The sequence below is a fragment of the Lobosporangium transversale genome (assembly GCF_002105155.1).
Source record: "Lobosporangium transversale strain NRRL 3116 chromosome Unknown BCR41scaffold_27, whole genome shotgun sequence".
NCBI lineage: Eukaryota > Fungi > Mortierellomycota > Mortierellomycetes > Mortierellales > Mortierellaceae > Lobosporangium > Lobosporangium transversale.
The window spans coordinates 322,722-350,694 of NW_019029005.1; the positions used below are offsets into that span (position 1 = coordinate 322,722).

At 42.1% G+C, this 27,973-nt stretch overlaps 10 protein-coding genes across 10 annotated transcripts; 3 read left to right on the plus strand and 7 right to left on the minus strand.

Annotated features, from left to right (window-relative positions):
- Positions 1-107: 107 nt before the first annotated feature.
- BCR41DRAFT_356836 (hypothetical protein) lies at positions 108-619 on the plus strand (the record flags this gene model as incomplete). Its single annotated transcript, XM_022024729.1, has 4 exons — positions 108-188; positions 209-283; positions 316-355; positions 475-619. Coding segments are annotated over 4 exons (231 nt in total), but the record flags the coding sequence as incomplete, so codon positions are not given.
- BCR41DRAFT_356837 (hypothetical protein) lies at positions 606-3,327 on the minus strand. The gene is made up of 9 exons (XM_022024730.1): positions 3,092-3,327; positions 2,845-2,927; positions 2,108-2,288; positions 1,932-2,069; positions 1,656-1,821; positions 1,474-1,565; positions 1,327-1,395; positions 1,153-1,233; positions 606-1,115 (listed from the first exon to the last, which is right to left on the minus strand). Exons 1-9 carry the CDS (start codon positions 3,164-3,166, stop codon positions 804-806), a joined length of 1,197 nt encoding a protein of 398 aa, XP_021879826.1. The 5' UTR covers positions 3,167-3,327; the 3' UTR covers positions 606-803.
- A 187-nt stretch (positions 3,328-3,514) lies between these two features.
- BCR41DRAFT_356840 (hypothetical protein) lies at positions 3,515-5,822 on the minus strand. Its single transcript, XM_022024731.1, has 8 exons — positions 5,422-5,822; positions 5,142-5,396; positions 4,908-5,000; positions 4,693-4,820; positions 4,485-4,549; positions 4,237-4,375; positions 3,947-4,082; positions 3,515-3,924 (listed from the first exon to the last, which is right to left on the minus strand). The coding sequence occupies exons 1-8, from the start codon at positions 5,713-5,715 to the stop codon at positions 3,541-3,543; spliced, it is 1,494 nt and encodes a 497-aa protein (XP_021879827.1). The 5' UTR covers positions 5,716-5,822; the 3' UTR covers positions 3,515-3,540.
- Positions 5,823-6,506: 684 nt separating this feature from the next.
- Positions 6,507-10,632, minus strand: BCR41DRAFT_356842 (hypothetical protein). The gene is made up of 12 exons (XM_022024732.1): positions 10,018-10,632; positions 9,789-9,904; positions 9,582-9,750; positions 9,445-9,480; positions 9,106-9,417; positions 8,980-9,073; positions 8,088-8,892; positions 7,489-8,059; positions 7,187-7,239; positions 6,898-7,134; positions 6,655-6,860; positions 6,507-6,625 (listed from the first exon to the last, which is right to left on the minus strand). The coding sequence occupies exons 1-12, from the start codon at positions 10,493-10,495 to the stop codon at positions 6,529-6,531; spliced, it is 3,174 nt and encodes a 1,057-aa protein (XP_021879828.1). The 5' UTR covers positions 10,496-10,632; the 3' UTR covers positions 6,507-6,528.
- Positions 10,633-11,249: 617 nt separating this feature from the next.
- BCR41DRAFT_356843 (hypothetical protein) lies at positions 11,250-13,359 on the plus strand. Its single transcript, XM_022024733.1, has 6 exons — positions 11,250-11,538; positions 11,858-11,938; positions 12,108-12,468; positions 12,568-12,684; positions 12,794-13,071; positions 13,187-13,359. The coding sequence occupies exons 1-6, from the start codon at positions 11,489-11,491 to the stop codon at positions 13,260-13,262; spliced, it is 963 nt and encodes a 320-aa protein (XP_021879829.1). The 5' UTR covers positions 11,250-11,488; the 3' UTR covers positions 13,263-13,359.
- Positions 13,331-15,120, minus strand: BCR41DRAFT_356846 (hypothetical protein). The gene is made up of 4 exons (XM_022024734.1): positions 14,680-15,120; positions 13,820-14,627; positions 13,737-13,781; positions 13,331-13,707 (listed from the first exon to the last, which is right to left on the minus strand). Exons 1-4 carry the CDS (start codon positions 14,992-14,994, stop codon positions 13,439-13,441), a joined length of 1,437 nt encoding a protein of 478 aa, XP_021879830.1. The 5' UTR covers positions 14,995-15,120; the 3' UTR covers positions 13,331-13,438.
- Positions 15,121-15,435: 315 nt separating this feature from the next.
- On the minus strand, positions 15,436-16,984 carry BCR41DRAFT_378217 (amino acid permease/ SLC12A domain-containing protein; the record flags this gene model as incomplete). The annotated part of the gene is made up of 7 exons (XM_022027148.1): positions 15,436-15,587; positions 15,620-15,948; positions 15,994-16,122; positions 16,187-16,491; positions 16,514-16,620; positions 16,766-16,919; positions 16,964-16,984. The coding sequence occupies 7 exons, from the start codon at positions 16,982-16,984 to the stop codon at positions 15,436-15,438; spliced, it is 1,197 nt and encodes a 398-aa protein (XP_021879831.1).
- A 6,831-nt stretch (positions 16,985-23,815) lies between these two features.
- On the minus strand, positions 23,816-25,061 carry BCR41DRAFT_423444 (hypothetical protein). The gene is made up of 2 exons (XM_022030302.1): positions 24,803-25,061; positions 23,816-24,673 (listed from the first exon to the last, which is right to left on the minus strand). Exons 1-2 carry the CDS (start codon positions 24,992-24,994, stop codon positions 23,891-23,893), a joined length of 975 nt encoding a protein of 324 aa, XP_021879832.1. The 5' UTR covers positions 24,995-25,061; the 3' UTR covers positions 23,816-23,890.
- Positions 25,062-25,473: 412 nt separating this feature from the next.
- On the plus strand, positions 25,474-26,586 carry BCR41DRAFT_387686 (hypothetical protein; the record flags this gene model as incomplete). Its single annotated transcript, XM_022027917.1, has 1 exon — positions 25,474-26,586. One exon carries the CDS (start codon positions 25,474-25,476, stop codon positions 26,584-26,586), a length of 1,113 nt encoding a protein of 370 aa, XP_021879833.1.
- A 326-nt stretch (positions 26,587-26,912) lies between these two features.
- On the minus strand, positions 26,913-27,961 carry BCR41DRAFT_338401 (putative autophagy-related protein 8). The gene is made up of 3 exons (XM_022022114.1): positions 27,663-27,961; positions 27,404-27,459; positions 26,913-27,293 (listed from the first exon to the last, which is right to left on the minus strand). The coding sequence occupies exons 1-3, from the start codon at positions 27,697-27,699 to the stop codon at positions 27,006-27,008; spliced, it is 381 nt and encodes a 126-aa protein (XP_021879834.1). The 5' UTR covers positions 27,700-27,961; the 3' UTR covers positions 26,913-27,005.
- Positions 27,962-27,973: the final 12 nt, after the last annotated feature.

The window sequence follows — 27,973 nt, forward strand, 5'->3', positions numbered from 1 at the left end:
CAATTACCACGTGACTAATGGCTTTTGAACAGAAATTATACACAAAACGATCGGATCCATTCTAAACTCTTCATATTTAAACCATTCATCATGTCCTGACGACCCAGGCGACAAACAAACTCGCATTGCTGAACAAGATTTCATGTGCAATTTTCGGGAATGTGTATAACCCGCAGAACATCCAACGGGTAATAAGATCCTTCGTCAGCGACTCATCGGACCTACTATCAATTCATACTATCCAAACGTGAAGCAGATCAAGTTGCGCGAGATCACGAGGATGGTCCAGAGATGAATCTTATTGACCAAACAGAGAAGACACGCCTCGAAGATCTTGCAGAGCGCAAGAAGCGTGGTAAAGGACCTCCAAAGAAGGTAACTGTTTAACTTTGAATATATTTTTTTGTTTTTTTGTTTTTATTTTTTTAATTTCAATATGGATTGTATGCTAAAACAAATGTTACTGTTCACCAGGTCAAGGTCGTCGCTCCACTCTCAAGAAAAAATAATTTGAGCGATAGTTGCATAAACAAACACATTATATCAACATTGTTAAATCAGCACTTCCGAGAACTATGCCCATGTAAATTATTAAAAATCATCTCTTCCAATTCTGTTCCATATTTAATAACTGTATTTAATTTCCATAATGCTTTAGAATGAATCATTGAGAATTATGGCATTGTGGGCTGTTTTTTTCTTTTCTTTTCCTTTTTCTTGCTGCTGCACCGATATTTCCTACCCTTCTCTAGTCAATTTCCTGATGATTGGCTATTTCAGTTAAGACCATTTTTGGGCGCGCTTTATACCACATTGTTTCCTGTTGATGCTTGGTCATCTTGAGCTGCAACAGGTTCGATTGAGCTGGCAGGCGGATCAACTGTGCTTGTTCCTACAATGGCTGCCATGGCTGCCATTACAGCTTCTGGCGCAGGTGCTGAAGGATCTGAGATATTATTGTTTGAATTGGCCAGCGGCGCGGTCGCCATTTCATGCTCCGCCTCGGCAGCATTGGAGTTTTTATCGGCCACGACAGGTGCTGTCTCTGTAACAGGTGTAGACGATTCTGTTCCCTTGTCTACGCTCGTGTTCAAAATCTCGCCATGTTCCTGTGCCTTTTCCATCATGTTTATATTGTTTGATGAGCTTTACTGATCTTTCAACGATTTTGTGAGGGTCCTGGCTGAACTGAAGTGCCGAGATCTTTTTCATTAATCGACCAATTTTGGTATCCTAACGAAAAATGAAAAAGCAACATTACAATATGTTCATATCTTTCTGCTTGTGAATTTTGAAACTATATATATACAAGGATACTTGATATACCTTAAGCATTTGTAAATCAATGTCAAATGCTTCTACTTCGGCGAGGATTGGGTCCGCACGCTCCAGATTCTAGTAGCGTAAGGATAGGAGGATATTAGATTAGGGTACCCAATAAGAAAGAGAAAAAGCAAATGTTTTTTTTTATACCTGAATCAAAACATCGTCTGAAAGGCCTTCCACCAGAAGCAATTTCTGCAGCTTATGTCGGAGTTTCAGAAGACGCTCGCTGGGCTGGCCACCTATTTTATTTCCAAAAGATGTTATTAGCTTGATATAATGCGAACACTTTCTCTCATCGCTCAAAATATTGACGCAGAACTATGGCATACTCTTAATCCTCTTCTTTGCTCTCAAGTCTCCCGCGTCCCCTGCGTCATCTTCCGATTGTTTCGTACGTCCATTGCTTGTATCTCCAATGCTAATATCATCATCCACGCTCTTGAAGTCTGACTCGAGGCGGGAGCGAGGCGCACTTGCCGTTCGCTTAATGGAAGGCTAGAGGCACGGAGGTCAATGTGTCAATAATAAACAATGATCCCGGAAATAGTTCTAATTATGCCATGACCCAGCTATTTTTAGTATATCCCAAACTGCATTACACACACCTTGGCTAACTCATTATTATCATCTTCAACCGATGCCGTCTTCTTGGAGACCTTTCTTTTTGCAGTTTGGTCCTCTGAAGTGCTTGGTCGTCTTTTCTTCTCCACATTAGTCTGGCCTTTTTGTGTCGTTCTTTTGGTCTTTCGGAGGCATTCGTCTTGGATGGTGTTGCTGCTACTTGATCGTCGTCATCGTCGTCATCTTCCTCGGCATCGCCTGTAATTCGATGTGCGATAATACTTGGATCTAAAGCCTCACCCAGTGCAGTCCTTAAAGCACTCCCTCTCTTGAGAGTTGACTTTGTTTTCTCAGCTGAGGCAGGATCAAATGGTTTGAGTTCTGTGGTCCCGAACCAGCCACTAAGATAAAGGCAGAAAGAAGAATTGCAAGGCAATGTCAGAAACAGGAGTAATAGTGAAACCATAAGAACGCCCTATTGCCGGCTTTCTAAACGAAGAGAAGGGAACTTTATCTTCTGCTCAGTGTCCAAGGATAAAAAGAAGGATAGCTGTGCAAAAAAAAGACAGATGTCAAAATAGTCAAGACTTAATCTCTGCTGCCAGTTCCTCACATCTATCTTCCATTGCAATCCGTACTTCCAGTGCTATCTCCTGATACTGCTCAGCAGCTTAAATGGCTATTAGGCAGTATACAGCCACCATCTTCCTCTTTCTCTCTCTCTCTTTCTCAAAAAATAAGCATAGCGATGCTGTTCATCCACGCAACTCTTTGATTGCCGACCATGCTACAAGAAACACTACTGGTTTGTAATAATATAGTGTGGTCGAAAGCATTCCAACACTTTTCCAATCTAGCGTTGTTCTTGACTCTGGTCTTTGCTGCTAGACGTATCGAGAGGTGTTTTTAAGAGCTCGCAACAGTCCGACGCGAAAACTACTTACTAGTCGTATGAACCAAAGAAAAAAAACTGGCCAAATGGGTCTCTGTTTTGGTTTCTTGCTACTAACATTGACTGGTAGGTCCTGTTCATTCTCAATCTACAAGTACATCCCATGGCAGCAATTAAAGAAAAAAAAAAAAAAAAAGCCAATAACAGGATATTGTCAACATTGGTTTCTGTTCAGGTGTACTTTTCCTATGAAGAAATAGTGTGCATTCATTGCTCTTTTTTTTTTCTTTTTCTTTTTCTTTTTTTCCTTACACGCGCTGGCCACCAAGGATATCCCTTGAGTTTGGCAAAGACGGTGGTTCCAACGGGGTAAAGGTTTTCTGTCATGTTGCCACTAAGATGAAGACCAGTTCAGCAATGTGTGTCCAATGTTTTTTAACAGGGTTTACGCGGTCGATCAAGATGAATGCTGCTCTGGTTCCGTGCGTGGTCCTGATGCTTGCTGTGCAAAAAGGTGGAGTGCAAGCAAAAATAGAGCTAAAGAGAATAAGGTCCTCTGTTTTTTTTTTTTTTTTTTTTTTTTTTTTTTTTTTTCCCGCTGGGGGCAGTGACCAGTGACGTGCTTCATTGCTTTTGACTCAAATCCCTTCCTCTATCTCTCCTATCAGCAAAAATGACATTCTCCTGGAACAAGGTTGCATCAATGGTGTACAAACATTTTTATACATTTTTTATGTAGGATCACAACAATGAAAATAATTCTACGGCGCTGAGTTGCCAGAGATACCAGTCATGGTCATGTCACCAGACGCATTTTCGTCTATCAATGGCGATCTGGGTAAGGTTACATTTGTCAGGCTGATAGATGTCGCGCCTGTTCCTGCGCCAGAGGAAGAAGACCCTCCATTGGTATTCAATGAAGAAGGCCCTGCCCCTGCTGATGAAGAGGACCCAGCATGGCCACTACTGCTTCCAGAGATATTGTTCTCTGGTACTGCTCCCGCTGCTCCCGCTGCAGTAGCGTTTTCCACAAGTTGGACTTGGCCATCCATGACACGCTTAAATGTTTCCAAGACTTTTGTATTGTATCCTTTGCATTTATCGCATTTGTGATACAGGAAATGGTATGGTGCCTCGGACTTAACCTCACAGTCGTTTACAGAGAACAACAGAAAAGATATTTGCATACTCTGGAGGCATTGTCTGCTCTGCAAGTAGCGAGTCAATCTTTGAGTAGTATGCTGACATGTCGCCTAATGATTTCCAGCATGTAGGGCACTGGTACGAGATTTTGATGTAGTTCCTCATGACACTTCGAATGGATACAATGACCACATGCTAATAAAGCAAAATACGAGGATATAGAATATGTTTCATGATCTCAATCCATGCATGAGTATCCAGCATTCAACTTGTCGTTAAAGTGATACGTACCATAAAAATAACTGTTGTCGTACTCGTGAACATGTAATTCGCCGCAGATTGGGCAATCACATTCTAAATTCCTCTCAATACACTTGTGATTGTTCTGGAGCTGAATATTCATACACACATTACACTTTTGGCAGTGAAAGTAATCTCGTCCAAGTCCTTGTCCTATCCTGCAGATGCCACATCTTCACAGTGATAGATATTTTTCTTGATGTCATCATCCCAAAGCTACAAACATCGCAATAATAATTTGCTAGTTTAGTCTTGCAAGAACTACAGTTTTGCGCGGCTGCCTGAATTGTCTGGCAATGCATGCAAAGCATCATTTTCGTCTCGCTCCTAAAACCAATAATACATTCGATGAGTAAAGCAATAAGACACTGATGCAAGATGAATACAAAAGACCAAAAGGTGAAAGGAAAAAAAAAAAAAAAAAAAAAAAAAAAAAAAAAGTAGCAGAGACTAATTTAGCGCCATCTTACCTGACGATTGCGTGGTCACTGGCGTCATCGTGGCAAAACCTACAGTTGAACCATTTGCCACAACAGTTGGCCTTGAGTTTGCACCCTCGCATATAGTGTTTGCATCCCAACTGATTTAATTCTTCATTCTAGAGTAAAATTTAGTGTGACAGAAAGTTAGACTCGAAGTCTTCGAAACTTGATCACAAAGTCCACTGAATGGCAAGAGCACATACATAATATGTCTTTTTCAAATCGTCTGCCCCAGCCTCGCCGCTTTGATTGTCTGATGAGCGTTGCGAGTCATGCCACTTGGACGACATAAGTTTCTAAACAAAACACAAGGAAGCAAAGAGATATCAGACGATGGTGAAAGTAAGCATAATGAAACTGACAAAACAAAACAAAAACAAAAGAAAACAATATTGAACAACAGCGGCAAGATGTACATCTTGATATGCATAATATACCTGTATCATTCCAGCCTTGTCTGCAAATTTGATATTGGGATCTCTTTGGATATCCATGATCTTGCGCCTCAGCTCGTTCTGAGCTTTCTCATCCACAACTGGGACGGATACTGTCCTTCCTGATGTAGCAGCAACAGCAGCTGTAGGTCCTAATCTTAATTCGTTGCTCGATATATTCGTAGAATCCGAGCTACTTCCTGTTCGCAATACAGTAGCCGATTGTGAGTTTTCAGTGTCATTTCTAGATGGGTGATCCTCATTGTTTGCACGGCCATTTAACATCCGCATCTACATCTTCCTCGTCTTCTTCCTCTTCTTCGTCTTCGTCTTCGTCTTCGTCTTCATCCTCATCCTCATCCACATCCATGTCATTTCCTAATTGATCAACTACCGTTTCATAGCGGTTTCCTGGATTTTCGCTAACAAGAGATTGTATATTATGGTTTTGTGAGCCCATAGTTGTGGACTGGAGGTTTGTCTGATGATTGTGATCAGAGGAGCTGGTGGTACTATCCATTGCTTCAAAGTGGAGTGTATCAAGAGCGTCACTGTATATACTTGGAGTTCTGGACATGACTAGACGCAATTTGTTTTGTAAATGAATGTGTATAAAGTGCAGTGAGTGAAGTGATTGTTAAGAAGGTGATGATGCAAAACTGACGACGTGAGTGGAGAGTTTATTGCAAACATGTCTGATAAGGGAAAAAAAAAAAAAAAAAAAAAAAAAAAGTCACGAATGAACTGCAACCAAACGATTTTGCTTTATTCTCCAATTGTGAGGCCCACTATGTCTCCGTTCTTCCTTAGCACCCACCAATCCGTCTACATCTAGAAATCCTTCGAAAGAAAACCTCATAAGCCCCGAATTTGTGTGAAAGGCTATCCTGTCCACCGTGGGATCCATCTGCTATGACCTACATTCCCCGACCAAAAGGAAAGAGGTAATAGCGAGCAGAAAATGCAAGGCAGGTTTTTGAAAGATAAAATGATCGAAAGATAGGATTGAAATAAACAGAATAAAATAAAAGGAAAAGAAAATGAAGCAATCCAAAATTGCAGTAGCGCAGTAATGCCTTGCGATATGTAGCTTCCCGACCAAAAGAAGACCACATATCATGACATTACTCTGTTGTCGAGAGAATAGTAGTCCAGCCGTTCGAAAGTATTGTTAGATTCAGTAGTTGCAGCTTCCCGACCAAAAGAAGAAGCACCTTAGGAAACCAACTTGTACTTCGAATTAAAAAAAGGAGTGATGTTGATGCAATTAAAAAATAAAAAAGGAAAAAAAAAAAAATAGAAAAAGAAAAAGAAAAAAAAGAAAAAAAGAAAAATAAAAAAAATAAAATAAAAAAAAAAAAAAAAAGATGGCTAATAAATACATCCATCCTTAATAACGACCACCAACAAACTCGGCCCAGGATTTGACCTCAGGAGGAATTTTGGATCCATCCTTGCTCTGTGCCAACGTTGCCTTACGCTCTGCACTTTTGTTAAGGGAATCAACAAACAGGACCCGCATTTCTCATCGTTGATAAGAGAGATTCCTGCATCTACACCAGCACGACGAATCATATACTCTTTATCCGCCACATTCTGGGCACGATTCCGTGCAAGTGAAATCACCATCTGAACGTTCTCCTTCGCCATAGTCTTATGCATCAATGGCAACGAATTAGGCGAATCAACTAACTTGCAGGAGACACCCGACGCGTCCAAGATCTCTGTGTGTGCTTAGACATGGTTACGATGTTGACACCATATTTTTGAAGTCCTTGTCCGTTTTAGCCAAATCGCCCGAGGTAGTCAAGTCATCCGAGCTCAGCAAGACACTTGAATTGGGGGCAGGCAATTTGAAATTTTGTACACTCTGAATTGCAGCAAGGTAAGCCTCCTCCTTGTCACGTCCAAAGCAGGCTACCTCACCCGTTGACGCCATCTCAACTCCCAAGAATGGATCAGCACCACCAAGACGAGTCCAAGAGAATTGTGGGACCTTGACAGTTGGTAGTTGTAATCTTTAGCCATCAAGTCTTCAGGGCAGGTACATCTGTATCACAGAGGGCATGGGTGGCAGTGGTGATGAAATTGTGACCAAGAACTTTGGAGACAAAGGGAAAGATCGAGAAGCACGAATATTACATTCAATAACCTTCAAAATGGGTTCCTGGTTGGCATTATCAGAAGTCGCAGGCTTGTGAATAATCTGCATATTGAAAGGGCCGGTGATTTGGAATGCTTTTGCAACCTGCTCTGCAATTGTCTTCAGTTTGTCCTTGGTTTCGTTCTTGAGGTCACGCGTGGGAAGAACCAATGTAGCATCCCCAGAGTGGACTCCGGCGTTCTCAACATGCTGAGAGATGGCGTGAACAAACAAGCTTTCCATTGTGGGCAACGGCATCGACGTCAATCTCTTGTGCCCCAGAAATAAACTTGGTGATGACAACAGGGTGCAGAGGTGAAACTTCTGCAGCAAAAGTGAGACAGCGGTGCAAGGCTTCGGGAGTGTGGACAACGTTCATAGCGGCGCCAGAGAGGACATAGGAAGGACGGATGAGTACAGGATAGCCGACCTGCTCCGCAAAAGTGGACGCTTGGTCTAGAGAAGTCAGCTCCTTCCACTCGGGCTGATCCACTCCAATTGAATCGAGGATTTTGCTGAACTTGTAGCGATCCTCAGCGGCGTCAATCATAACAGGAGATGTACCCAGGACATTGGCGTTATTTTCGTGAAGGCGGAGGGCAATGTTCTGAGGAAGTTGCCCTCCAACGGAGACAACAACGCCTTGTGCCGACTCCTGCTCATAGATATCCATGACACGCTCGTAAGACAGCTCCTCAAAATAAAGGCGATCACATTCATCAAAATCGGTTGAAACTGTCTCAGGGTTGTAGTTGACCATAACAGTCTTCTTTCCAAGCTCGCGAAAGAGCGCGAATGCATGAAACGCCGCACCAATCAAACTCAACCGATGATCCGATTCTGTAGACACCAGAGCCCAAGACCATGGTGCCCTTATCATTGAATTCAACATCATGTGAAGAAGCGTTGTATGTGGTGTATAAATAGTTGGTATCGGCAGGGAATTCAGCGGCGAGTGTATCGATGCGTTTCACGAAAGGTGTAATGCCCATTTGTTTACGAGCCTTGCGGATAGTGTCTTCTGTAGTCTTCTGTTGCAACAATCCTGCAATCTGAGCATCAGAGAAGCCTTTGCGCTTCGCCTCGTGCAGAAGCTCAAAGGGAAGGTTCTGAACATTGAACTTTCCAAGTTCTTTATGAACAGCTACAATGTTTGATAACTTGTGGAGGAACCACTTATCGATCTTGGTGATATTGTGGACTTGATCAACGGTGTAGCCCTTGTTTAACATAGCATCACCAACTGCGAAGAGGCGGCGATCAGTGGGGTTAGCCAAGACTTTATCGACATCTGGAAATTCTAGAGCCTGGAATCCTTTGAACTGAGGGTCAACCTGACGAATTGCTTTTTGGAAAGACTCTTCAAACGTACGTCCGATAGCCATGACCTCGCCGACAGACTTCATAGACGAGCCAATTTCGCGAGAAACGTGCTGGAATTTTGCCAAGTCCCAGCGAGGGATCTTTGTAACAATATAATCCAAAGATGGTTCAAAGCAAGCAGTTGTAGTCTTAGTGACAGAATTACGAAGGTTGGGAAGTGTATGACCCAAAGCGATCTTGGCGGCGATGAACGCCAGAGGATATCCAGTTGCCTTGGATGCCAAAGCACTAATTTATAGAGTAGTTCAGTTGGTTAAAAAAAAAAAAAAAAAAAAAAAAAACGATAGATTCCAATTCTACAAGTGATGGCCTTACCTTGAGCGACTGAGACGAGCATTGACCTCAATGACCTTGTACTCTAAGCTCTCAGGGTGTAGAGCATATTGGACGTTACATTCTCCAACCACCCCTAAATGACGGATGATCTTGATGCAGCAGTACGCAACATATGATATTCCTCATCACTCAAAGTCTGGGACGGCGCAACGACAATCGAGTCTCCAGTGTGGGTGCCAAGGGGATCAAAGTTTTCCATGTTACAAACAGTGATACAGTTGTTTGCTGCATCACGCACTACCTCGTACTCTACTCCTTCCATCCCTTCATAGACTTTTCGACCAGAATCTGGGCTGAAAGAGTCAAGGACTTTGTTCCGAGAGAGCATAAGCTCGGCAGCATTGGCAGCAAAACCGGAGCCTAGACCTCCAAGAGAGAATGCCGATCGAAGATGACAGGGTAAGCCGATCTCCTCGGCTGCAGCCAAAGCATCCTATTATATACAACTGCAACAGATTGGGGCGACAGGGATATCGATTTCTAAGTTGATTTGAAGTCGAGAGGGGGGGGGGGAGAAACAGATAAGAGGGTGTGACTATATCAGCTACAAACAGTATGTCCAAGAATTCAATATACTTTACCATTCAGAGCCTTGGCAAAGAGGTCGCGATCTTCACTGACGAGCAGAGTGCGGATGGGAGTACCGAGTACCTTGACGTTCAAGCGGTCAAAGACGCCCATCTTGTCGAGTTGGATACCACAATTGAGCGCTGTTTGTCCACCGAAGGTCAGAAGAATGCCATCAGGTCGCTCGGCTCGATGATGTACTCGATATATTCGGGAGTGACAGGTAAAAAGTAGACAGTATCTGCGAGGGCATGAGACGTCTGAATAGTGGCAATGTTAGGGTTGACAAGTACAGTTTGAATATTAGACTCTTTGAGGGCCTTAATTGCCTGGGAACCTAATCGAAAAAAAAGGTCGAAATGAAATCATGTCAGTTATTTAAGAGACGAAAGATCGTTCGCTGATCTTTTTTCTTTTTTACAAAGCCATCATGAGACTTTCATCTCTTACCTGAATAGTCAAACTCGCCAGCTTGTCCAATTGTCAGACCACCAGAGCCCACAACTAGGACCTTCTTGACCTCCACTAGAGGCACATCTGCTAGAATCGCTTCTGACACGAGCTTCTTGGTTGTAGTCTTATCAGCTACCGAACCAGAGCTTCGGTGTTCCTGATGGTTCTCACGGGTCATGGAGAACCATCGTGCTTGAGAACTAGCCATAGATTTGATACCGATCTGTTTGGAAATAGCGGTCTTGTGGACGCTTGATCGTAAGGATAAAAGTGGCATAGGGATGGAAGAGCGAAGGCTTCCATGTGCAGGGCTAGTCGCTTGATGGAACATAGCTTTCGTGGACAGAAGCGGGAGTGGAGAAGAATTAATGTTTTTTGAGGCGCGCTGAACCGAGATCAACGAATTGGAGAGGAGAGCAGAAGAGCCCTTGACGGAAACCGCCTTGGGAGCTTTGTTGTAGAGTTGCTTATACATGATTGATGATTAATAGAAATCCTTTTGGTCGCTTGGATGTAGGTTTTGCAAAGTGGAATGGTCCTTCTCGTAAAGATGATACTTGGTCGAATATCAATCAGTACTGAAAGGCAGAGGTGGAAGCCGGTGAATGGAAGGTGGGGCGGTGAAGAAGAAAAAAAAAAAGAAAAAAAAGAAGAAAAGGGTGTGGTTGAGTGCTTTATATGAATCGTACATCAAGATCAAAGACTCACCAGATAAGATTTCGAGTCTATTAAGGGCCATTGGCACATAATGATCTGGAGTGAGTAATAAATTCAAAAAAAAAAAGAGCAGATCTTTCATTTTGAAAGTTGGTTGTTGTTAATGATATTAGACTGTAAGTAGAAGACATCTTCACCTGACTTTTATGTATATCTATATTTTTATTTTTTTTTTTTTTATTTTTTTTTTTTGGCGGCAATTAGTCTTCGTCATCATTCATATCTGCAGGATGAATGACATGAAGCGTGCAAAAGTTGTCGCTCCTGCTGAACAAATCCTTTGGCATGGGGACATTTCAGCCATCCAATTGTTGTGGGATACAAGGACAGGCACAAGGTCACAGGCCCTTTCTCTACAGACTAAAAAAAGCATGCTCACGGTAATACAAAAAAAACCCCAACTCTACTCCTCACTCCTACTTTAACTCTCGTACTTCCTTCTCTTGCTTCTGTTCGCTACTCTTCTCTACTCTCTTCTTCGTCACCGCTTTACTTTTTTTTTTTTTCTTTATTTTTTATTTTTTTTTTGGATCTTTTTTTTTGGCATCCCTTCTTCCAGTCCACTTCTCATTAATCTATTCCTTGCCATGACTGATCTCAATAACACTAACGGTTCTCCTATTGATGGCGAAGACACTGAGGTTGTAGATGAGGGTAACCGTAGCATCCTCATGGACATCATCTCCCAGCTCAGCAAAGGCGGCGACCTTCATCGCGTTACTCTTCCAACCTTTGTTCTCGAACCCGTAGCATGTTGGAACGTATTACCGATTTCATGTCCCACCCTGAACTCATCATCAAGTAAGCTCGGAAACATTTTACCACACAATTAGACTTTTTTTTATTCTTAATTTTATAATGCAATTCGCATGTTGATGGCAATTTGCTGCATATTTATTTCTTTACTTTTGGCAACTATGGATGTGGGATTGCATTATTATCCCAAGATATTGATAACTATGAAGCTTTTTGACAACATGCTTTTTTTCTTTTTGTCCCAATATCTTGGCCTCCCCCGCCCCTTTTTCTCTATTTTATTTTATTTTAAGCAATTATGGTTGTACAGTTTACTTTGGATAGTGATTGCTTACTTTGTTCAATTTTTCCATTGCGACTCTAGAGCCAACCAACTTGAGGATCCTGTGGAGAGATTTGTATCCGTGACCGCTATTTCTTGTCAGGCTGGCACATTAAGCCCAAGGTAAGCTAGTGAAGTATTAGACAATCGCTTCAAGCGCGCAAAACGCAAGACATGGTGGTCTTTATAATTTTCTATTTTTTAGTTTAGTTTGTGTCTATCAAACATTCTCTAACTATTATTACTTCAATGTTTTTTTAGGGTGTGAAAAAGCCATATAACCCTATTCTAGGCGAACATTTCCGTGCAAAATGGGAATTCGCAGACGGTACAGAGGCATTTTATGTGGCAGAACAATTTCGCATCATCCTCCTATTTCGGTTTACTACTATGCCAGCCCAGAGAATAATCTCAGGATTGTTGGTGATCTTTTGCCTAAATCCAAATTTCTTGGCAACAGCGCGGCAACGTTAATGCAGGGTGAGATTAATGTCTCATTTACGAACCGTCCTGGCGAGGAATACCTCATTACTATGCCAAATGTCTATGCTAGGGGTATTTTGTTTGGTACGATGTTGATGGAGTTAGGAGACGTTGCAACTGTAAAGTGTTCGAAATTAGATCTTATTTGCTCTCTTGAGTTTAAAGTGAAGGTACGCAGCTTAGTGTTTCATGATACTAATCGCTCCGAGATAACTAGAGAGGATAGCTTGGAACTTGTCGACTTAAAGGTCATATATCAATGTTTTTAGGGGTACTTCACGGGCTCTTACAATGGCATCTCAGGAAAAATCAAACGCATCTCCACAGGGGAGGTTCTTTATGAAATTTCTGGAAAGTGGTCCAACGAAATCTATATTTCTAAGAAGGTACAAGAATAAGAATGAAGCAAAGGATAAAAGTTTTTTTTTTTTTTTTTTTTTTTGCGGGCCTTTATAGATCTTTTATCGTACTAAGTTACTTTATATGGCATAATAGGGCAACAATAAGGAGGTTTATTTTGATGTTAAGACAGCCAGAATCCATCCAAAGATCGTCGCGCCTGAAGATCAACAAGAGTGGAACGAATCGCGTCGCCTTTGGAGCAAACTGACTGCAGCTCTAAAAGTTAATAACCAATCACTGGCAACAGAGGAGAAAAGCAAGGTCGAGGACGCCCAACGACTCAAATCAAGGGAGCGCGAAGAGAAGGGAACCACGCATGTTTCCAGATATTTTGAGCCGAATGGTGACGGATTCGACCTTAGACTGAAAAAGTAAGTTCAAATTGAACTGGAGCTGTCATCCATTACACTCAGCGTCCAACGACAATACAGAGTGTTCGTATTCAACATGCCTTTTTTCTTCTGTTCTATCTATTATTATTATTAGTATATCATCTGATCCGCAGGTGGCCAAGTCGCAGATTGAGAACTTTATTTTCAATACGCCTGCGCCTCCATCTTAATGAATAATAACCTACAGCCTGCTCGGTATAGTTGATCTAATAAAGAGCAGACGTTGATACAGAGCAAAGAGAGTGAATTCGAGCTAGAGCTTTAGAACTATAGTATATATGAGTGTTGCGAAAAGATCAATATATTTTTCGAATTCATTTATTATTATACAGAGGAAGGACATTTATTATTGTAGTGGAATGCTTTGTGGAAATCGGAAGACGTTTGTAGGGTCTGTTGCGGCTTTAATCTGTTTTAGACGAGGAAGGGCCGAGCCATAGTAGGCTTCCTGCCAGTTTGGAATGGTTTTATCAATATAATTTTGGTAGCCACGAACAGGGCCATAGTTGGTAGTGTAGTCAGCCAAGAACTCACTGTACATGTCGTTCATCCACTTGAGGCAATCTTGGCAGTCGGGTTTGCCTGGTTTCGCATCCGGGTTCCCATCCCATTCGACTACGAATTCGAGACAGTATGCGAGTCACGGTGGACGAATGATGTTGCATCCACAGGAGTATCTGGGATAGCTCCTCCCAAATATCAACGATGATATAGTTGGCAGTTGAACCGATGGGTTTTCTTGCAGCCCATTTCCCAAGAAGGCCAATGGTCGAGTCTGTCAAAGGTTTGGAATAGACTAGAGATTTGCCATTCGTATAGTGCGAATCACCAGCCTTATAAGGACCTTTCAAACCCAGAGCATTGATATCTTTAGGGTCGCCGGCAACGTATGCAAAACGTAAATTAGCGTCAATTTGGCGTCCCTCTTGTACTTCTGCGGATAATGGTTTTGGTGCTGTGCTAAAGAAAGAAGAGAGAGCAGCGTCCATTTGTGCTCGCGCGCCTTGGAAGATGCCATATAACTCTAGTCCATCAGGCGAGATATTCATCTCTACACCAACATCTCGTGAAGCCGTGGCTTGAAAATTGACATAGGCGCGCAAAACGCTAGCATGGCTCGCCATGCCCCAACTGAAAGAGAAGTAGGTGACCACAGGAGGAGGTTTGATAGGCTGGATAGTGAACGAAGTAACAACACCATAGGAGCCTCCTCCTGCCCCTCGTAGTGCGTAAAATAAATCCGGATTTTGTGTTGCTGAAGCGAGTAGCAGATTTCCGTTGGCATCGACCATCTCCATCTCAACAATGCGATCAATTAACAGGCCATATTTGCGAGATAGCAGTCCAAATCCACCTCCGAGTGCATGACCACCAATTCCTACACTAGGACATGTGCCAGCATTGATCGTCCAGCCGCCTTTATTGAAGAGCTCCAGATAGAGTGGGCCCAAGCGAATTCTGAACCAACTTTGAATGTGGTGCCGGTCGCAAGTAACAGAAGACAGCCCAGAAAGATCGACCACCAAAGATCCATCCTGCGCCAATGCAATAGCCTTCAAATGAATGACCTCCAGATCGAGGCGCTACAGCAATATTAGCAGCTTTTGCGCACTTGACTGCTGTTTGAAACATCGGATGCAGAAATGCCATAACGATGATCTGGGGGTTGAAAGTGTAGCGAAGATCGAACGCATATCTGTTGTTCTCAAAGGCAGTGGTCTTGCGCTCCAGAACTTTGGAGCCTAAAGGTTTGAGACAAGTGGCTAATGATGTACTCTGTGCAGTGGGTGTAATATCCTGTCTATCAACCACATCATTACTGTTTGTGAGGTAGTATCCAAAAGAGCTTTGGCAGAGATATAGGATCAAAGCGGTTTTGACGTTGGTTCTGTGAAATCGCATTATATGTTTGAGAGAAAGAAAAAAAAAGGATGAAGTAGTAAAGATGTGGCTAAGAGATCAATGCATATAATGAAAAGATGAGAAAAGAAATGGATAAGGAAGAAGAGAAGAGGAAGAAAAAAAAAAAAAAAAAAAAAAAAGAAGAGGAAGAGGAAGAGGAGGAAGGAAGAGGTGAGGCGGGAGGAAGAGAGGAAAGAAAAAGGGAAGAAAAGGAGAGAGGAATTGCTGTTTAAAAAAAAATCTCAGGTACTAACAAATCTTGGAAATACCAGGGGTAGGGGCGTTGATGCTGTCTCGGGGATAAATTAGGTTGTGCAACATGAGCAAGGTGCTTATTGGCTGCTTTTTCAATCTTACAAGACATTTGTATAAATATGTAATGTATATACTAAGCATTGACCCACACAGTCATCTTCCCACACAGGATTATTGACAAATACTTTATTGGCAATGCTCATGAGGGTGATTAATATCTCCGTTCTCTAGGTTAGAAGCACCAAAATCACATTCCATCAGGGGCACAACTTTGGTTTTATAGTAAATTTTGTAGCCAAGGTACATGCACAAGAAGAAGGGGAGACCGATATAGCACGCTACAGATTAGAGACTTGTGGATTAGGCTTACTTAACTCGGAATATCCCTGGCCTAATACTACAACCATACACAGCAGCAACGCATATAGTGGTCCAAATGGAAACATGGCAGCCCTGTATGGTAAGTGCGAAATGTCACCACCTTGTGCGATATATGCACGTCGAAAACGGAAGTGTGAGAGTGCAATCCCCAACCACGCAATGAATCCTGCAACAGAAGAGATGTTGAGGAGCCAATAGTAAACTTCTCCCGAGCCCAGGAGCGATGCACCAAAGCATAAAGCTGAGACAACAGTCGTGCAGACGAGGGCATGCATAGGAATACCACGGGAATTGACTCGGCTAAAAAAAGCCGGGGGCCTTTCCATCACGAGCTAGCATCAGTAGCGTACGCGTAGATGCGACATACCCGAGTTGCCTGCTGACATGACTGTAATCAAAATGACAGCATTCATAATATGGGATGCAGGCTTAAGGCTTTTTGAAGTACAAGTGTGATGGAAGACAGCAACAGCAGTCTTGCGCGACATCACACTGTTGAGAAGATTAGGGTCGTCGTAGGGAATAATTAGCCCAATAATGTATAGATATGAATAACGAAACGCGTGATGCGCCAAAAACCTGCTTAATGGCCTTAGGGACATTCTTGCGTGGGTTTTCGCTTTCTCCAGCTGCAACACCAACCAACTCTGTCCCCTGGAAAGAGAAACCAGCGATCAAAAACACAGAGAGGATACCTCCAAACCCATTGACCACTGGTGCACCTGGTAGTGTCCAGTTGCGGAATCCGATTCTATCCCCTCCAACCACTCCAGCATCTACCAGGATCCCGACAATAATAAAGATGATGACAGTGAGGACCTTGATAATGCTGAACCAGTATTCGCTCGCCATATGCACGGACTGAGATAATATTAACAAAAACCATGAACGCCAAAAAGATTATGCTCCAAACCCAGGCTGGCAGCGCGTCAGATGAGACCCAGAACTGAAGAATTAATGCTGCAGCTGCGATCTCGGCAGCCACTGTCACTGCCCAACCAAAAAAGTAGTTTGATGCCCAAGGCTAAAAAAATACACATTGGTAAACAAATATAAATATGTGATATTAGTTTCACTCTTAAAGTTGGTATGTTCAAGAACGACGTTAAAAAGGATTATGTCCTCCTTGACTAACCAAATCCAAGTGCTGGGTCCACAAAACAGGTAGCATAAGTGGTGAAGGAGCCGGCGGTAGGAATCAGCGTTGCCATCTCACCGAGAGAAGTCATTAGAAAGAATACCATTGATCCGATCATGATGTAGGCAATCAAGGCTCCCAGAGGTCCAGCCTGTGCGATGGATGACCCTGAAGCCAAGAATAACCCTTTCCAACTGAGCCAGCGATCGAAATCATGGAGAATGTCGTGCTTTGAGCCCACGCTTGAGCTCGTTATCTTTTGGAGGAATTGGCTGCTGATCGGATCGGAAGCTTGGCAATTTGGCGATGGTATCAACCTTTTCATTAGATCGAGAAGACCAAGAAGAAGCCCTTGAAGGCATTCCAACCGTCTCAATACTGTTGTCTCTTGTTATGTTGCTTGGCTTTTTTTTTTTTTTTTTTTTTTTTTTAATAAATATATACAAAAAGGGAAGAGTACGAAGTAAATTTTATATTGAAGAATTCAATTTCTGATAATCTGTATAGGGTTTTTTTTCTAGTGTTTTTATGGGTATATCAAGGAATAATGAATAATTGATGAGGATGAACGGAGAAAAGAAGGGAAGAAAGGAGTAAAAAGCAAACCCTGTCCGCTTACTGAATTGGTATTTTGAAATTATGTGGTCACAAACCTTGTTTCTTTTATTGAATCACAAAGAAAAGTAATATAAAAAATTGACAAAATATATAGAATGTGATCTCCAGCGTGATTTAGCCTGAATACCGTTTTTGTGTAGATGTGTAAATTTGGAAAGGCCATCGCATATGACTTGCACTAATGGAGAGGGATAAGCAAACATTTTTCTTAACTTGTTTTATCACTTCTCCCTTCACCCACCCCTTCATTCCCCACCACTCAGCATTAAATAACATGGAAGCGCTATTCACATCTAATGCAACCAATGCACAGAATAGTTAGGAAGTCCTCTTCAAGGTAGCCTATCGCTCTCTATCGCTGGCGGACTAAGGCTGGTTTGGTGAGCACATTCGTTATTCAGCATTATATTATATACAAACAATAGTCGTCGCTTGCTGTTGATCCTTTAAAGAAAGAAAACCAAATAATAACTCTTGAACTCTTGAAATTATAATTAGAATCACCACAGAATGTTGGTCAGTATTTAGGACAACAGTTAGATTCACACATACACATGCCCCAACTCCAAAATCAAATTCAATTTCAGGTACAATTCCAAGATCAATTCCAATTTCAGGAACAAGGACTTCAAAGCCAAAAGCGGCATATAACGCTACAAGAAAACCCGGCAACTCCTAAACGACGCAAAGGTCAACCTATAGCAGCTGCGAGCAGAGCTGATGTTGTTGCATCCATGGCGAACAAGACAGCATATGCCACCCATAACAAAATAGCTTGTACGTTGGTCCTACAGGAGGCAGCTAAGGATCGTGAAAAATCCCTAGCACGTCGAACAGTGTATCATTATCAACAATACCAACGGCATTGGGTGGTGCGTGAGCTTATTTGAATAGTAGTTGAGCAATGCAAAAAATAATGTTTATTGGTAGCAATTAATTGATCCAATATATATAGGATTGGTGCGAGCGTAAGCATTTCATGGATGGAGACATGGTCACATACGAGAAATTCTTACTCTATGTGCGTGAACTTGTGGCAGAAGAATCAGTACAGGCGGAGGACGACTTCTATAGCATCAAGCCATTGCGTGTCAACGTCACAATAGATTATGAAGGTGATCTCCCTTCTCCAGAGACAGTTGATGCATATGTCAAGTCGGTCATATCGCTCTATCAGTCTCAGCGAGCATTAGTTCCCAACCCTAGCAACCAGCCATGGGCAAGTCTACGTACAGCCGAGTTCAGAGGGATCATTTCATCATACAGAAAAAGGTAGGAGTAGACAGCAGCATAATGTAGTATTATTTAACTTTGAGGCCTGAAAATTGAAGGAGTGGATGTTGTTTTAAAACATATAATATTGCATATTGCTAATTGCCCTAATTGCTGTTCTGCAGGTATCAACAAAGCAATAAATTCAAGAACCAATATCGAATGTCGGTCGACAATGCATACACACCAGCTCAACTCAAGCAGTTCTTGAAACTTTGTTGGACTCGATCTTACAAACCTCTGAATGGTGGAGCTAAGACTCACAAGCTGCTTGGGGCTCGCGACCGAGTTAGCTTTGCCTTGAATCATTTTTTGATTGCTCGTGGCCAAAATTTACTTGATGCGAAATTGAGTAGCCTGTTCCCACATATCCATGCAACGGCTGAGAATGGGCGCCAGCTTTCTTTTGCCCTTGTTCTTGAGATTACACATGGCAAGACAAATCAGGACTTCACTATCTATTCGTCTTGTATTCGCAATAAAGATGTTGAGCTGTGTCCTTTAGGTGCCTTAGGATTTTATCTATTAGAGCTATGGATGGTTAGTTCCTGATACTTTTTCTGTTTAATGTTTCGGGGCTGTACCGACATTCGATTGCTCACATCTATTATTATTCGTAACTTTTGACTGTAGGACAAAAAAAACGTTCCTGACTTTCATGACGACAAATGGATGGAAACTTTCCTCATTTTCGGCGCTTCTGATAGAACCCGTATGTCCTCAACCTCACTCTACAAGTAAGTACAGGGTATACATGGCTTTGTATGGTAGTGCAATAGTAATTGATGGATTGACGCTTCCTCGCGACTTCTTGCTCTTAGGGCTATGAAAGGGGTTATGAATAAGGCAGGCCATCATAGTGATAAAGTTACTCATGCGGGCCGCAAAGCTGGAGCACAACACGCGATGCTCAATGGATCATCGCATGACCAGATATCTCAGCAAGGCAATTGGCTTCATTCTCGCTTGGCGATCCATTACCTACATCCAGTTCCAAGAGCTGTTCCGTATTCGATGGCAGGCTTCACGCGAACTGATGAGGAATTCTGGCTTCCTCGCAACACACTTATTCCTGATCCCAAACTTCAGAGAATGATTTTTCCTTTCATTGAGAACCTGTTTGAAGGAAACAAAGACTGGGAGCAGCGCATTGAGAATATCATGATGGACCGCCCCGAGGACTACAATCGACCCCTTTTGGAACAAACAAGCCATTGCAAGGAGGAAATACCAAAAATACGCTTTAATATTATTCTTGCTCATTTTCGGAAGATTATTCTTCAGGATATGGCTGTACTTATGGAAATTACCGACAATGCTAATTGCTATTACCAGATTTACCGGATGCACCATATCTGCCAGATGCCAGTCTTTCAATCGCCAGAGTTCGGAGAGTTTAGTGCAAAGTTGCGCCAAACAATGAGTGAGGCAAGATCTCCCTCGATGGATAGCCTTGCAGCAAACGCTCCCGCAATAGCACAGAAACTTGATGTTTTAGGAGCACAGCTTTCAGCTCTTGATGACTTCATACGATCACGAGAACGCGTTGATACATCTAACTGTAACTTGACTTCTTCATTCAGGACGCATATGTCAAGTGTCAATCGTCAGCTAGTGGCACTCTCTCAAGGGATGAGGGGGCCTTCAATGGTGCAGGAAGAACTATAGGCCACACTGTATCTGAGATCAAATCAATCCAAAGAGAGCAAATACGAGAGTTCGATCTCCAGATACAGCAGGGATGTGGAGCAGGACAGAGGAGCCCATTCACCCCGGAGCAAGGGCACACAGACGGGCACCTGGTTAGCCATGAGCCGGCTCATGAGCAAGCGAGCGTTACCAACACCTCTTCACCTTTACAAGGCGAGGATTCATTCTTCAATGAAGTAGACGGAGCGAGAGAAAGAGAAGAAGAAGTAGTTGTAGAACAAAGACAAGCTCACTCTCAATCTCAACCTCAATCTCAGTCTGGTATGCAAGGTAGAGTTGATTTGGACCAGTTGGCAGAACAGATCGCCATGCTCTACGTTCAGATTGGAACAACCCTGTCCTCGCACGAAATGCTTCCGCAAGCAGCGCTTCTCAAGGATCAATGGAAGGAATGGTTCCATGGTGTCGATGGACGGCCCTCGATCTGGGCTTTGAATAAGAGCTCTGACCAAAAAAGAGCAAAATGGCGTTCAGGATTCGATGCACAGAAAAGGAAGTTGTATCAATTCAAGAAGGAACTAATTGAGGCTGTGCTAGAAGAGATATCAAAATCAACATGCATGACGTTAGTGGAAAAGGAAGCTGATGCCCTGACGTCAGTTTCCAAGGCTATCATCAACGCTGGCTCCAACAATTCCTACATTAAGATGCGTCGAGCACAAAGAAAAAAAGCTTTTAAGTAATGTGTTTATACATATATTTCTTTAAAATAAAAATAAACCACACCGTTGAAGGCGTTTCGTTAGACACTTCTAAAGTGTCACTCCATTTTACTTGAAAGCTTCCAACTGATGATATTGGAATATTATTTATTACAAAACTGCTGTATGCTATTTTAAGCGGATATCATTGTGTTGTTGTTATTGGTGTTGTTATCGTTGCTGTTGATGACTGATCAAATTTTGATTTTTTGGTTGCTGGGGAGTCAGATTCGATGTTGAAACTACCTCTCGTGCTCATTTCATTCTTCATTAATTCGAAAAGAGTAAGGACATAGCCAAATATAAGCTTGCATCTGTCTCTCACGTCTTCCATTTCTCCTATCACTTCTAAAGATTTAGTCAGTTCCAACCTTCGGTATTTTAGCGTGCCATTTTCCAATGTAGATTCAACAAATGCCCATTGAAATGAGTTGGTTACGATTCCATAAGCCCTAAGGGCTCTAGGGCAATCTCCATCCTCTCAGTTCGTTTTCGTTTCCTATTGTGCAAGGCTACATCGAGCTGTACCATATTTTGTGCAAGGCCTTGCACATGATCGTCCTTCTTCACTTCCGTAATGCCAAGAAATTGTCCCGAATTGATACAGTCAACAACAGCAAAGTCCAAAGTCCCATAGCCGCGCGTGCCTTTCAAAGACTGTTGTTGCGAAAGGATCATGTCGGGCGCATAGAGCGATACTGCTCCAACCATGAATGCATCGACAATTGTTGATCTTGTAGCCTCATTTGATTGTGCATTAAATGCATAGGCTCTACCTTTGCGAATGCAATCGTCCACAATATGTCCCAATATTGTCTCTTCAGCTTCTGTCAAGTCCTCCTTGGGCTTGAGATCAAATTTTGGTAGATCAATGAACGATTGTAATTTATACGTGTCTTGAACTTTTTTCCAGTCCCATGACGAAAAACTAATGGCTGGGGTAGCCAAAGATATAATGAGCCTTTTCCACTTTTTTTGCTGAAGTTTTTCCAAGATAGAACGAAATTGAATGTCGTCTCTCAACAACGGAAATGTCTTCGTTTCCTCATCGTACACAAATATTTGGACTTCCTCGAACTCCTCAAACTCCAAGCAATAATCTCGAAGGCTTTCTCGCAGGCTTCCTATAGTAGCTGATTTAATATTGGTGGAATATGTGCAAATAACCTTATTCCGATCTCTTTTGTTCACGACGCTCAGTGCTAGAATAACAACAAAGTCAGCTCTCTTTCACTATGGTTCCTTTCGACATCTTTCCATTCCACATTCTCACTTATTGTTGATTATCACTTACTAGTATATGTGTCCGCCTGTAGTTGTTGCTCCAATTCGGCGTTTTTCTTTTGTACCATTTCTAAATCTGCTTCCATATGCAGTTTTTGTTGCCTCAGGTCGGTCATTTCCTTGTGTAAATTTATGATTATCGTTTCTAAATTTGCGATTGTCGTTTCTAAAGTTACGATCATCGTTCCTAAATTTGCGTTCGTATGCAGTCGTTGCTTCAAGTCGGCGATTTCCTTTTGTAGATCTGCGTTCGTCGTCTGTAGACTTGCGATTATAGGTTCATTCCCTTCACTTTTAACTTAGGAGAAAGGAATACAAATAGAAAGTGCGTATGACTTGTTTAATCATAGTTAACTGTGGACAAAAAAAAAAGGCATACCAGTAGAGTGGAATAGTACCTGGTCGTTCAATAATGACATGGATGGTTTTTTTTGGTGGTACAGCGCCAAAAACCTCAGAGACCTCGCTAGTCGGATCTTCGAGCTTCTCTGGGTTTTTCTGCGCCTTCTGCTCGTCTGTAAGATTGCTTAATGTAATTGGTTTCTTGGAGATAGAAGAAATGGCGACATGCCAGAGAGTGAGCTTGCTTGCATTAATATCATGAAACTCTAGCTGCTTTTTCTTGATGGCATCCTTGAGATGGTCTATCGTTTTTGAAGAGGAGATATCCACTGAGAATATGGAGGAATCTCCATCGATAACGCAAAAGAGGGTTACTTCGGTGGCCATGGTAGTGTTATGATTGTTTGTTTCAATAGTTTCAATGGAGCGAGTATTTTAAAGGATGGCGATAGCGCAAAGCCACAATGCGCCTTGCAAATAGGAAGAGAATGTTATCCATTTTTGATTCTTATTTTAAAATATAATAAATGAATAGCTATATTTGTGATTCATATTGACGCAAGGAACTCACCATAAGAGAATGATACGGATAGATAGATGGAAATCAAAAAGGGAGGACTGAAATATCATGTGACGACATATATAGGATCACAGGAAAAATTTTGTGACCCTGTGCACGCTACTGAGACTCTTTTGTCATGAGCAGATCCAATAAAGAAATGATTGGCATCGTCCATGTTTCAGTCGCCGACAGGTTTTAAGTCAGTCGTCCTAATCATATTCGTTACGAGATGTGATTAAGGAAGCAAAGTATACGAATATCTGAATGAATATAGCTCTACCCATCACTCTGGTTGGATTCTTTAAGTACTTTGCAATTTGGGAGATCAAAGAGCAAAGTGCACAGTCCTCTTGAGTTCTGTGGGTAGCACAACAATCAAACAAGGCAAGTTTTCCACGATTGTTTACATACTTTTCTCCAACACCCTGAATGTCTGGATGCCGTTGGGACTGACGTTATCAAGGATGTGAGACTGCTGATGGATTAGAGATTTTATCTCTGTTCTGAAGTGTATAAATATAATATATAATATATATATATATATATACTAAATATCTACTGAGTCTGACTTTTATTGATCGTGGGGTCTGTTGACGAAAGAGGATTGGAACAAATAAGGTTTTTCTCTTTAGCTTATTTCACCTCACCTTCATCTTCTACTTCTTCTTCCTCAACGATACCTGCACCAGTGCCCCACCCGAAAACATCTTTTGATGCAGCCACATCTATTCTTCTATATGGAGCAATTGGTAGAGCTACCTGTTTCATAGTGCGTAATACATGACGCAAGTGCTGTGCACTAAGGAGGTGGCCTAGCCATGCCTTCCACCTATTCCAACGTGACCCGCAAACAGAACAATACCAATGAGCTTGAGTTGCATTGATGGAAGTTTCGTTGAGAAGAGTTGATGGCATTGCACGTTGTCCTGCATTTTTCGTACAGCTACTTTGTGTCTGGGAAGCGGCTGCTATACTTATATCTGTTTGGTTTAACAGACGGGGGGCCGAGATGTGTGTTATAGATGTTTGTTTCGAAGGACGATCATTCTTATTCTTGTCTTGCGTTTTTTCATTGGATATCCAGTTCATCTTTAGTCCTGCATCACCTGAGTCAGCTAACCTCTGTTTCCGAGACCTTGCCTTCTTTATGGCTCTTTCAAGTTGTCTTCTTCGTTGTTTTGCTCCTTGCCGGCGTGATACTTCCACCTCTTCAATGGGGTTGTTTTTTTCGGGCTTTAATAGTGCAGAGGTCGGTTTTGAGAACTTGTTGGAAGGATCAACTGTGGATACTGAGGTTTGATCTTTATGTAACTGCTTTACTCTTGCAAGGTGCTTTTTAGACGATAAATGAGTTGTGAGCATGGCGATTGAGGTAAAACGTGCATTTGGGCAAGTGGGACATTTTGGTGGGTTTTCCTATTCAAAGGTAAACAGCGATAATTTAAAAAGAAAAGAACGTCTGTTGTCATATAAATAACAAGGAGTTTTAAACCAAAGCAAACACAGCCAAGATAAGCAACCAGCGTCGGATTAAAAAATATATACCATTAGTCTTTTTTGCTGCTGCTTGCGAGAATTGTATGAAATCCTTTGCAGCTCCTCATCAGGTAATAATTGCCAAGCATAGAGGTGTTTTTGTGCAGCATTGTCGGTACCAGAGGATTTGGTATCAACACCAGCCTTATGTATTGGCATTTGTGTTTGTAGTGACTTTATAGTAATATCCACGTGGTCCATCAAATTGAAACTCTTGAAGTTGGTACAGGTCCTCTAAGGATTGCATATTCGTCAAGTTCATGAAGCACAGAGCATTCTCGAATGAATAGAAGATGTACTAACTAGCCAAGATAGTTGATTACACCCAAGCCACAACAGGTTTCCTGGACTTGAAAATTGCAGTCGTTCATGTCGCGTCTTTTATTATGACCCATATCATTACGATCACATCCATTTTTCCGATCACTGCCATCCTCGCCCACTAAAAAATACACTTTTCTGCAATCTCCATCACTCTCGCAACAATCAAATAAATAAATAAATAAATAAAAAAGAGTGCCATTTCTTTACGACGTAAGCGACAAGAGACAGCGAGCTTTTGTGCGTGCATTAAACAAAAGCCACTTAGGCTGGTGACGAGCTCACTTTTCCCCCCATTTCACTTTCATTGACTTCTCCTTCCACCGGGCACTAACAACCTGGCCGCGACCTTGCTCATGATGCTCAACGCATCCTATATCCAAATCCTTGTGGTTCTCGGTTTGCCATATGCGGTTAAGGCCGTGCGGTCGTTCTTTGCAAAAGCACCCCCGCCATCGCCACTCCAACGCTTAAACAACAAGCATAAGGAAGACATATCTCCAAAGACTCGTTCATGGAATCGGTTTATATTAGCCTTGTTGAGTCTGACAACTCTTTACCATCTCTATAATGTCGCCTTATACAATCCTCCTAATATCTTTCGGGCACTCTCTTTACCTCCTGACTGCCCTAATTTCATTCTGCATCAGTCGTGGAAGGAATACGCGGATCACCATCCAGGTTTTATGGACAAGTATCCGGATTCGATGCGAGAGCGATTCAAAGCTATGGAGTATCGACTTTGGTATGAGGTATATGGGCAAGATGCCTTTTTGAACTGTGATCACTGCACAGAGCAGTCGGATTTCATGCTATATCTCATCCCTGGAGCATTGGCTTCTTATATGAGTATGGGTATTATCTTGGGCTTGGCAACCACTCAAACCTCACATCTAAACAAATACAGAAGTTGGGGAGCTGCCGCCTTGGTTCTATTTGCGGTGCTTGAATACGGAATTTACCAGAGAAGCGCTGGTTTCGGGACGCTAAATGGCCTCATGAATGACGATGCCTGGTTGGTAGGATACACGGGTGCACATCGTCTTCGACATGGTGCTCTCGCTTTGATGTCGGCGGTAATCATTGCACTTTTGCAGCGATCTGGCCGTAGTGGTGGATCGAGGGATGAGATAGAAATCCTCAACGATCTTTGTCATGCGCAAGAAGCCATGATTCAGAGACATCGGGCACTTCAATTGGCCAGAGTCGCATCGCTGAGGCATGAAACGTTGAGGAAGCAGTTTGTCGAGTATTGGAAACGACGGGAGATTGAGCACAGTCTTTTGTTAGGCGATAGCGAATATAGGGAGGCTCGTGATTTAGCCCTTAGCAGGATAGACATTGATGCCATTACACAACAGGCTGACCAGTACATCGATGCCATCATCAGCGCAGGAGAACGCGTACCCGAGATGTCTGATGAATTAGATACCAGCTCGTCGGTGACTGAGGATTTAAAAAAAAGCAGTTAGAGATTATGACATGGACTCTATGATCTGAATAATCTACTAGATAGTAATGGTCTTTCTTTATTACTGAATGAACCGTCTTTTTTATTGCTTTCACTCCTATTCGCCATCGCATTAAAATGAGTAAGAAACAACTACAAGGTTACAGCTAGAAAAAGACGATTGATGCAAAGTTGGTGATGGTACAAAGAGAAATATAGGAATATACATGAACAGAGAAAAACATGGGCGGGAAAATTCAAATGCTGAACTTCTAGTAAGATAGACTGGCACTGATTGCTGTCAACTTCAAACCCTGTGGAATGATTTTTTTTTTTTTTTTTTTGTTTGTTCATTCTTCATTCTTTTCTTGCATGATTAACACGTGGCCAAGAATGAATAGGGAAAGAGGACAATGTGTTTGTATAGCCTGTTACTTTCTTCTAGTCAGTCTCATTGCTCTCTGATTCTGCACCGAACGTATTCTCGCCAGAATATGTAATATAGAGGAATCCATCCTTATCCTGATGCTCTTCGTAGATTGATGACATCAATGCCGCAGTTGGAGGCAAGACTTCGTTGACGAAAATGAAGATGGCCTTTTCGGGCGATAGCTTGATACGTTTGCGAATTACGTAAACAAATTGGCCTACTGTCAAATCAGCGGGTACTAAATACTTTTTCTTGTCGATAGTGGCGATATCAGACTTGTCGACTTTCTCACAAATGACCTGGAGATGATTTAAGCAGATTGGAAGCACAAAAAATATTTAGAATAATAATTCCATAAAATGCATAAAATGAATGACAAATAATAAAGCTGAATCTTTGACTAACTTACTGGGATACGATCGGGATACTTTTGACGGATACGTTCAGCCTCTGCCTTGCGTTTTTCTATAATGACAATAATGATAATAGTAATAGTAATAATAATATGCATACGTCATAAGTTTTTGTAATATATTTGTTTGGTAATAAAGTTTGAAAGTAAATGCTTTGCATATTTCAATTCCTTTGATGCGCGGCTTTTGAAACCAACATCTATCAAGGTCTACTTGAGGATGGTTCAGCAACCCAAAAGACAAAGCACTACCTACCAAAGGCATGTTCTTGCTGGAATGCGGAGCGAACCATATTGAAATTGGAGGATGGATTGATTTGAAGAGTATAGGTGCTTACGTGTGCGAGAGAGAGAAAAAGAGAGAAAGAGAGAAAGAAAGAGGAAGCGTAGGACAGAGAATGTGTACTAGAATGAAGATAATTGAGGTTGAAAAGAAATGAATAACACGCGTGTGAATGAATAGATGGATGAACAAATGAAAGACAGTAAGCTGAATATTTGTATGGGGTAAGTCTGATAATGATTGGAAAGCAAAAAGAGGGAAGTGAAATTGTTTGGAGTTGTCAT

What these genes read in the sequence shown, in the direction of transcription:
- BCR41DRAFT_356843 (XM_022024733.1), top strand. Translation starts at nt 11,489, where the DNA reads ATGTTGGAACGTATTACCGATTTCATGTCCCACCCTGAACTCATCATC. An exon ending in CACCCTGAACTCATCATCAA is followed by an intron (nt 11,539 to 11,857) that starts GTAAGCTCGGAA and finishes TTGCGACTCTAG; the next exon opens with AGCCAACCAACTTGAGGATC. An exon ending in CTCTTGAGTTTAAAGTGAAG is followed by an intron (nt 12,469 to 12,567) that starts GTACGCAGCTTA and finishes CAATGTTTTTAG; the next exon opens with GGGTACTTCACGGGCTCTTA.
- BCR41DRAFT_338401 (XM_022022114.1), bottom strand. Translation starts at nt 27,699, where the DNA reads ATGGTTCGCTCCGCATTCCAGCAAGAACATGCCTTTG. An exon ending in CCAGCAAGAACATGCCTTTG is followed by an intron (nt 27,460 to 27,662) that starts GTAGGTAGTGCT and finishes TTGTCATTATAG; the next exon opens with AAAAACGCAAGGCAGAGGCT. An exon ending in AGTATCCCGATCGTATCCCA is followed by an intron (nt 27,294 to 27,403) that starts GTAAGTTAGTCA and finishes AATCATCTCCAG; the next exon opens with GTCATTTGTGAGAAAGTCGA.
- BCR41DRAFT_423444 (XM_022030302.1), bottom strand. Translation starts at nt 24,994, where the DNA reads ATGGACCACGTGGATATTACTATAAAGTCACTACAAACACAAATGCCA. An exon ending in AGCAGCAAAAAAGACTAATG is followed by an intron (nt 24,674 to 24,802) that starts GTATATATTTTT and finishes ACCTTTGAATAG; the next exon opens with GAAAACCCACCAAAATGTCC.
- BCR41DRAFT_356840 (XM_022024731.1), bottom strand. Translation starts at nt 5,715, where the DNA reads ATGTCCAGAACTCCAAGTATATACAGTGACGCTCTTGATACACTCCAC. An exon ending in AGGAAGATGTAGATGCGGAT is followed by an intron (nt 5,397 to 5,421) that starts GTTAAATGGCCG and finishes GCAAACAATGAG; the next exon opens with GATCACCCATCTAGAAATGA. An exon ending in GGCGAATTACATGTTCACGA is followed by an intron (nt 4,083 to 4,236) that starts GTACGACAACAG and finishes AAGTGTCATGAG; the next exon opens with GAACTACATCAAAATCTCGT.
- BCR41DRAFT_356846 (XM_022024734.1), bottom strand. Translation starts at nt 14,994, where the DNA reads ATGCGATTTCACAGAACCAACGTCAAAACCGCTTTGATCCTATATCTC. An exon ending in CAAAAGCTGCTAATATTGCT is followed by an intron (nt 14,628 to 14,679) that starts GTAGCGCCTCGA and finishes GCATTGGCGCAG; the next exon opens with GATGGATCTTTGGTGGTCGA. An exon ending in TGCAACATCATTCGTCCACC is followed by an intron (nt 13,708 to 13,736) that starts GTGACTCGCATA and finishes TCGAATTCGTAG; the next exon opens with TCGAATGGGATGGGAACCCG.
- BCR41DRAFT_356837 (XM_022024730.1), bottom strand. Translation starts at nt 3,166, where the DNA reads ATGACAGAAAACCTTTACCCCGTTGGAACCACCGTCTTTGCCAAACTC. An exon ending in ATCCTTGGTGGCCAGCGCGT is followed by an intron (nt 2,928 to 3,091) that starts GTAAGGAAAAAA and finishes ATGTACTTGTAG; the next exon opens with ATTGAGAATGAACAGGACCT. An exon ending in ACAAAATCGTTGAAAGATCA is followed by an intron (nt 1,116 to 1,152) that starts GTAAAGCTCATC and finishes ATGATGGAAAAG; the next exon opens with GCACAGGAACATGGCGAGAT.
- BCR41DRAFT_356842 (XM_022024732.1), bottom strand. Translation starts at nt 10,495, where the DNA reads ATGTATAAGCAACTCTACAACAAAGCTCCCAAGGCGGTTTCCGTCAAG. An exon ending in TGGCGAGTTTGACTATTCAG is followed by an intron (nt 9,905 to 10,017) that starts GTAAGAGATGAA and finishes TTTTTCGATTAG; the next exon opens with GTTCCCAGGCAATTAAGGCC. An exon ending in CGCCCCAATCTGTTGCAGTT is followed by an intron (nt 9,418 to 9,444) that starts GTATATAATAGG and finishes CTTTGGCTGCAG; the next exon opens with CCGAGGAGATCGGCTTACCC.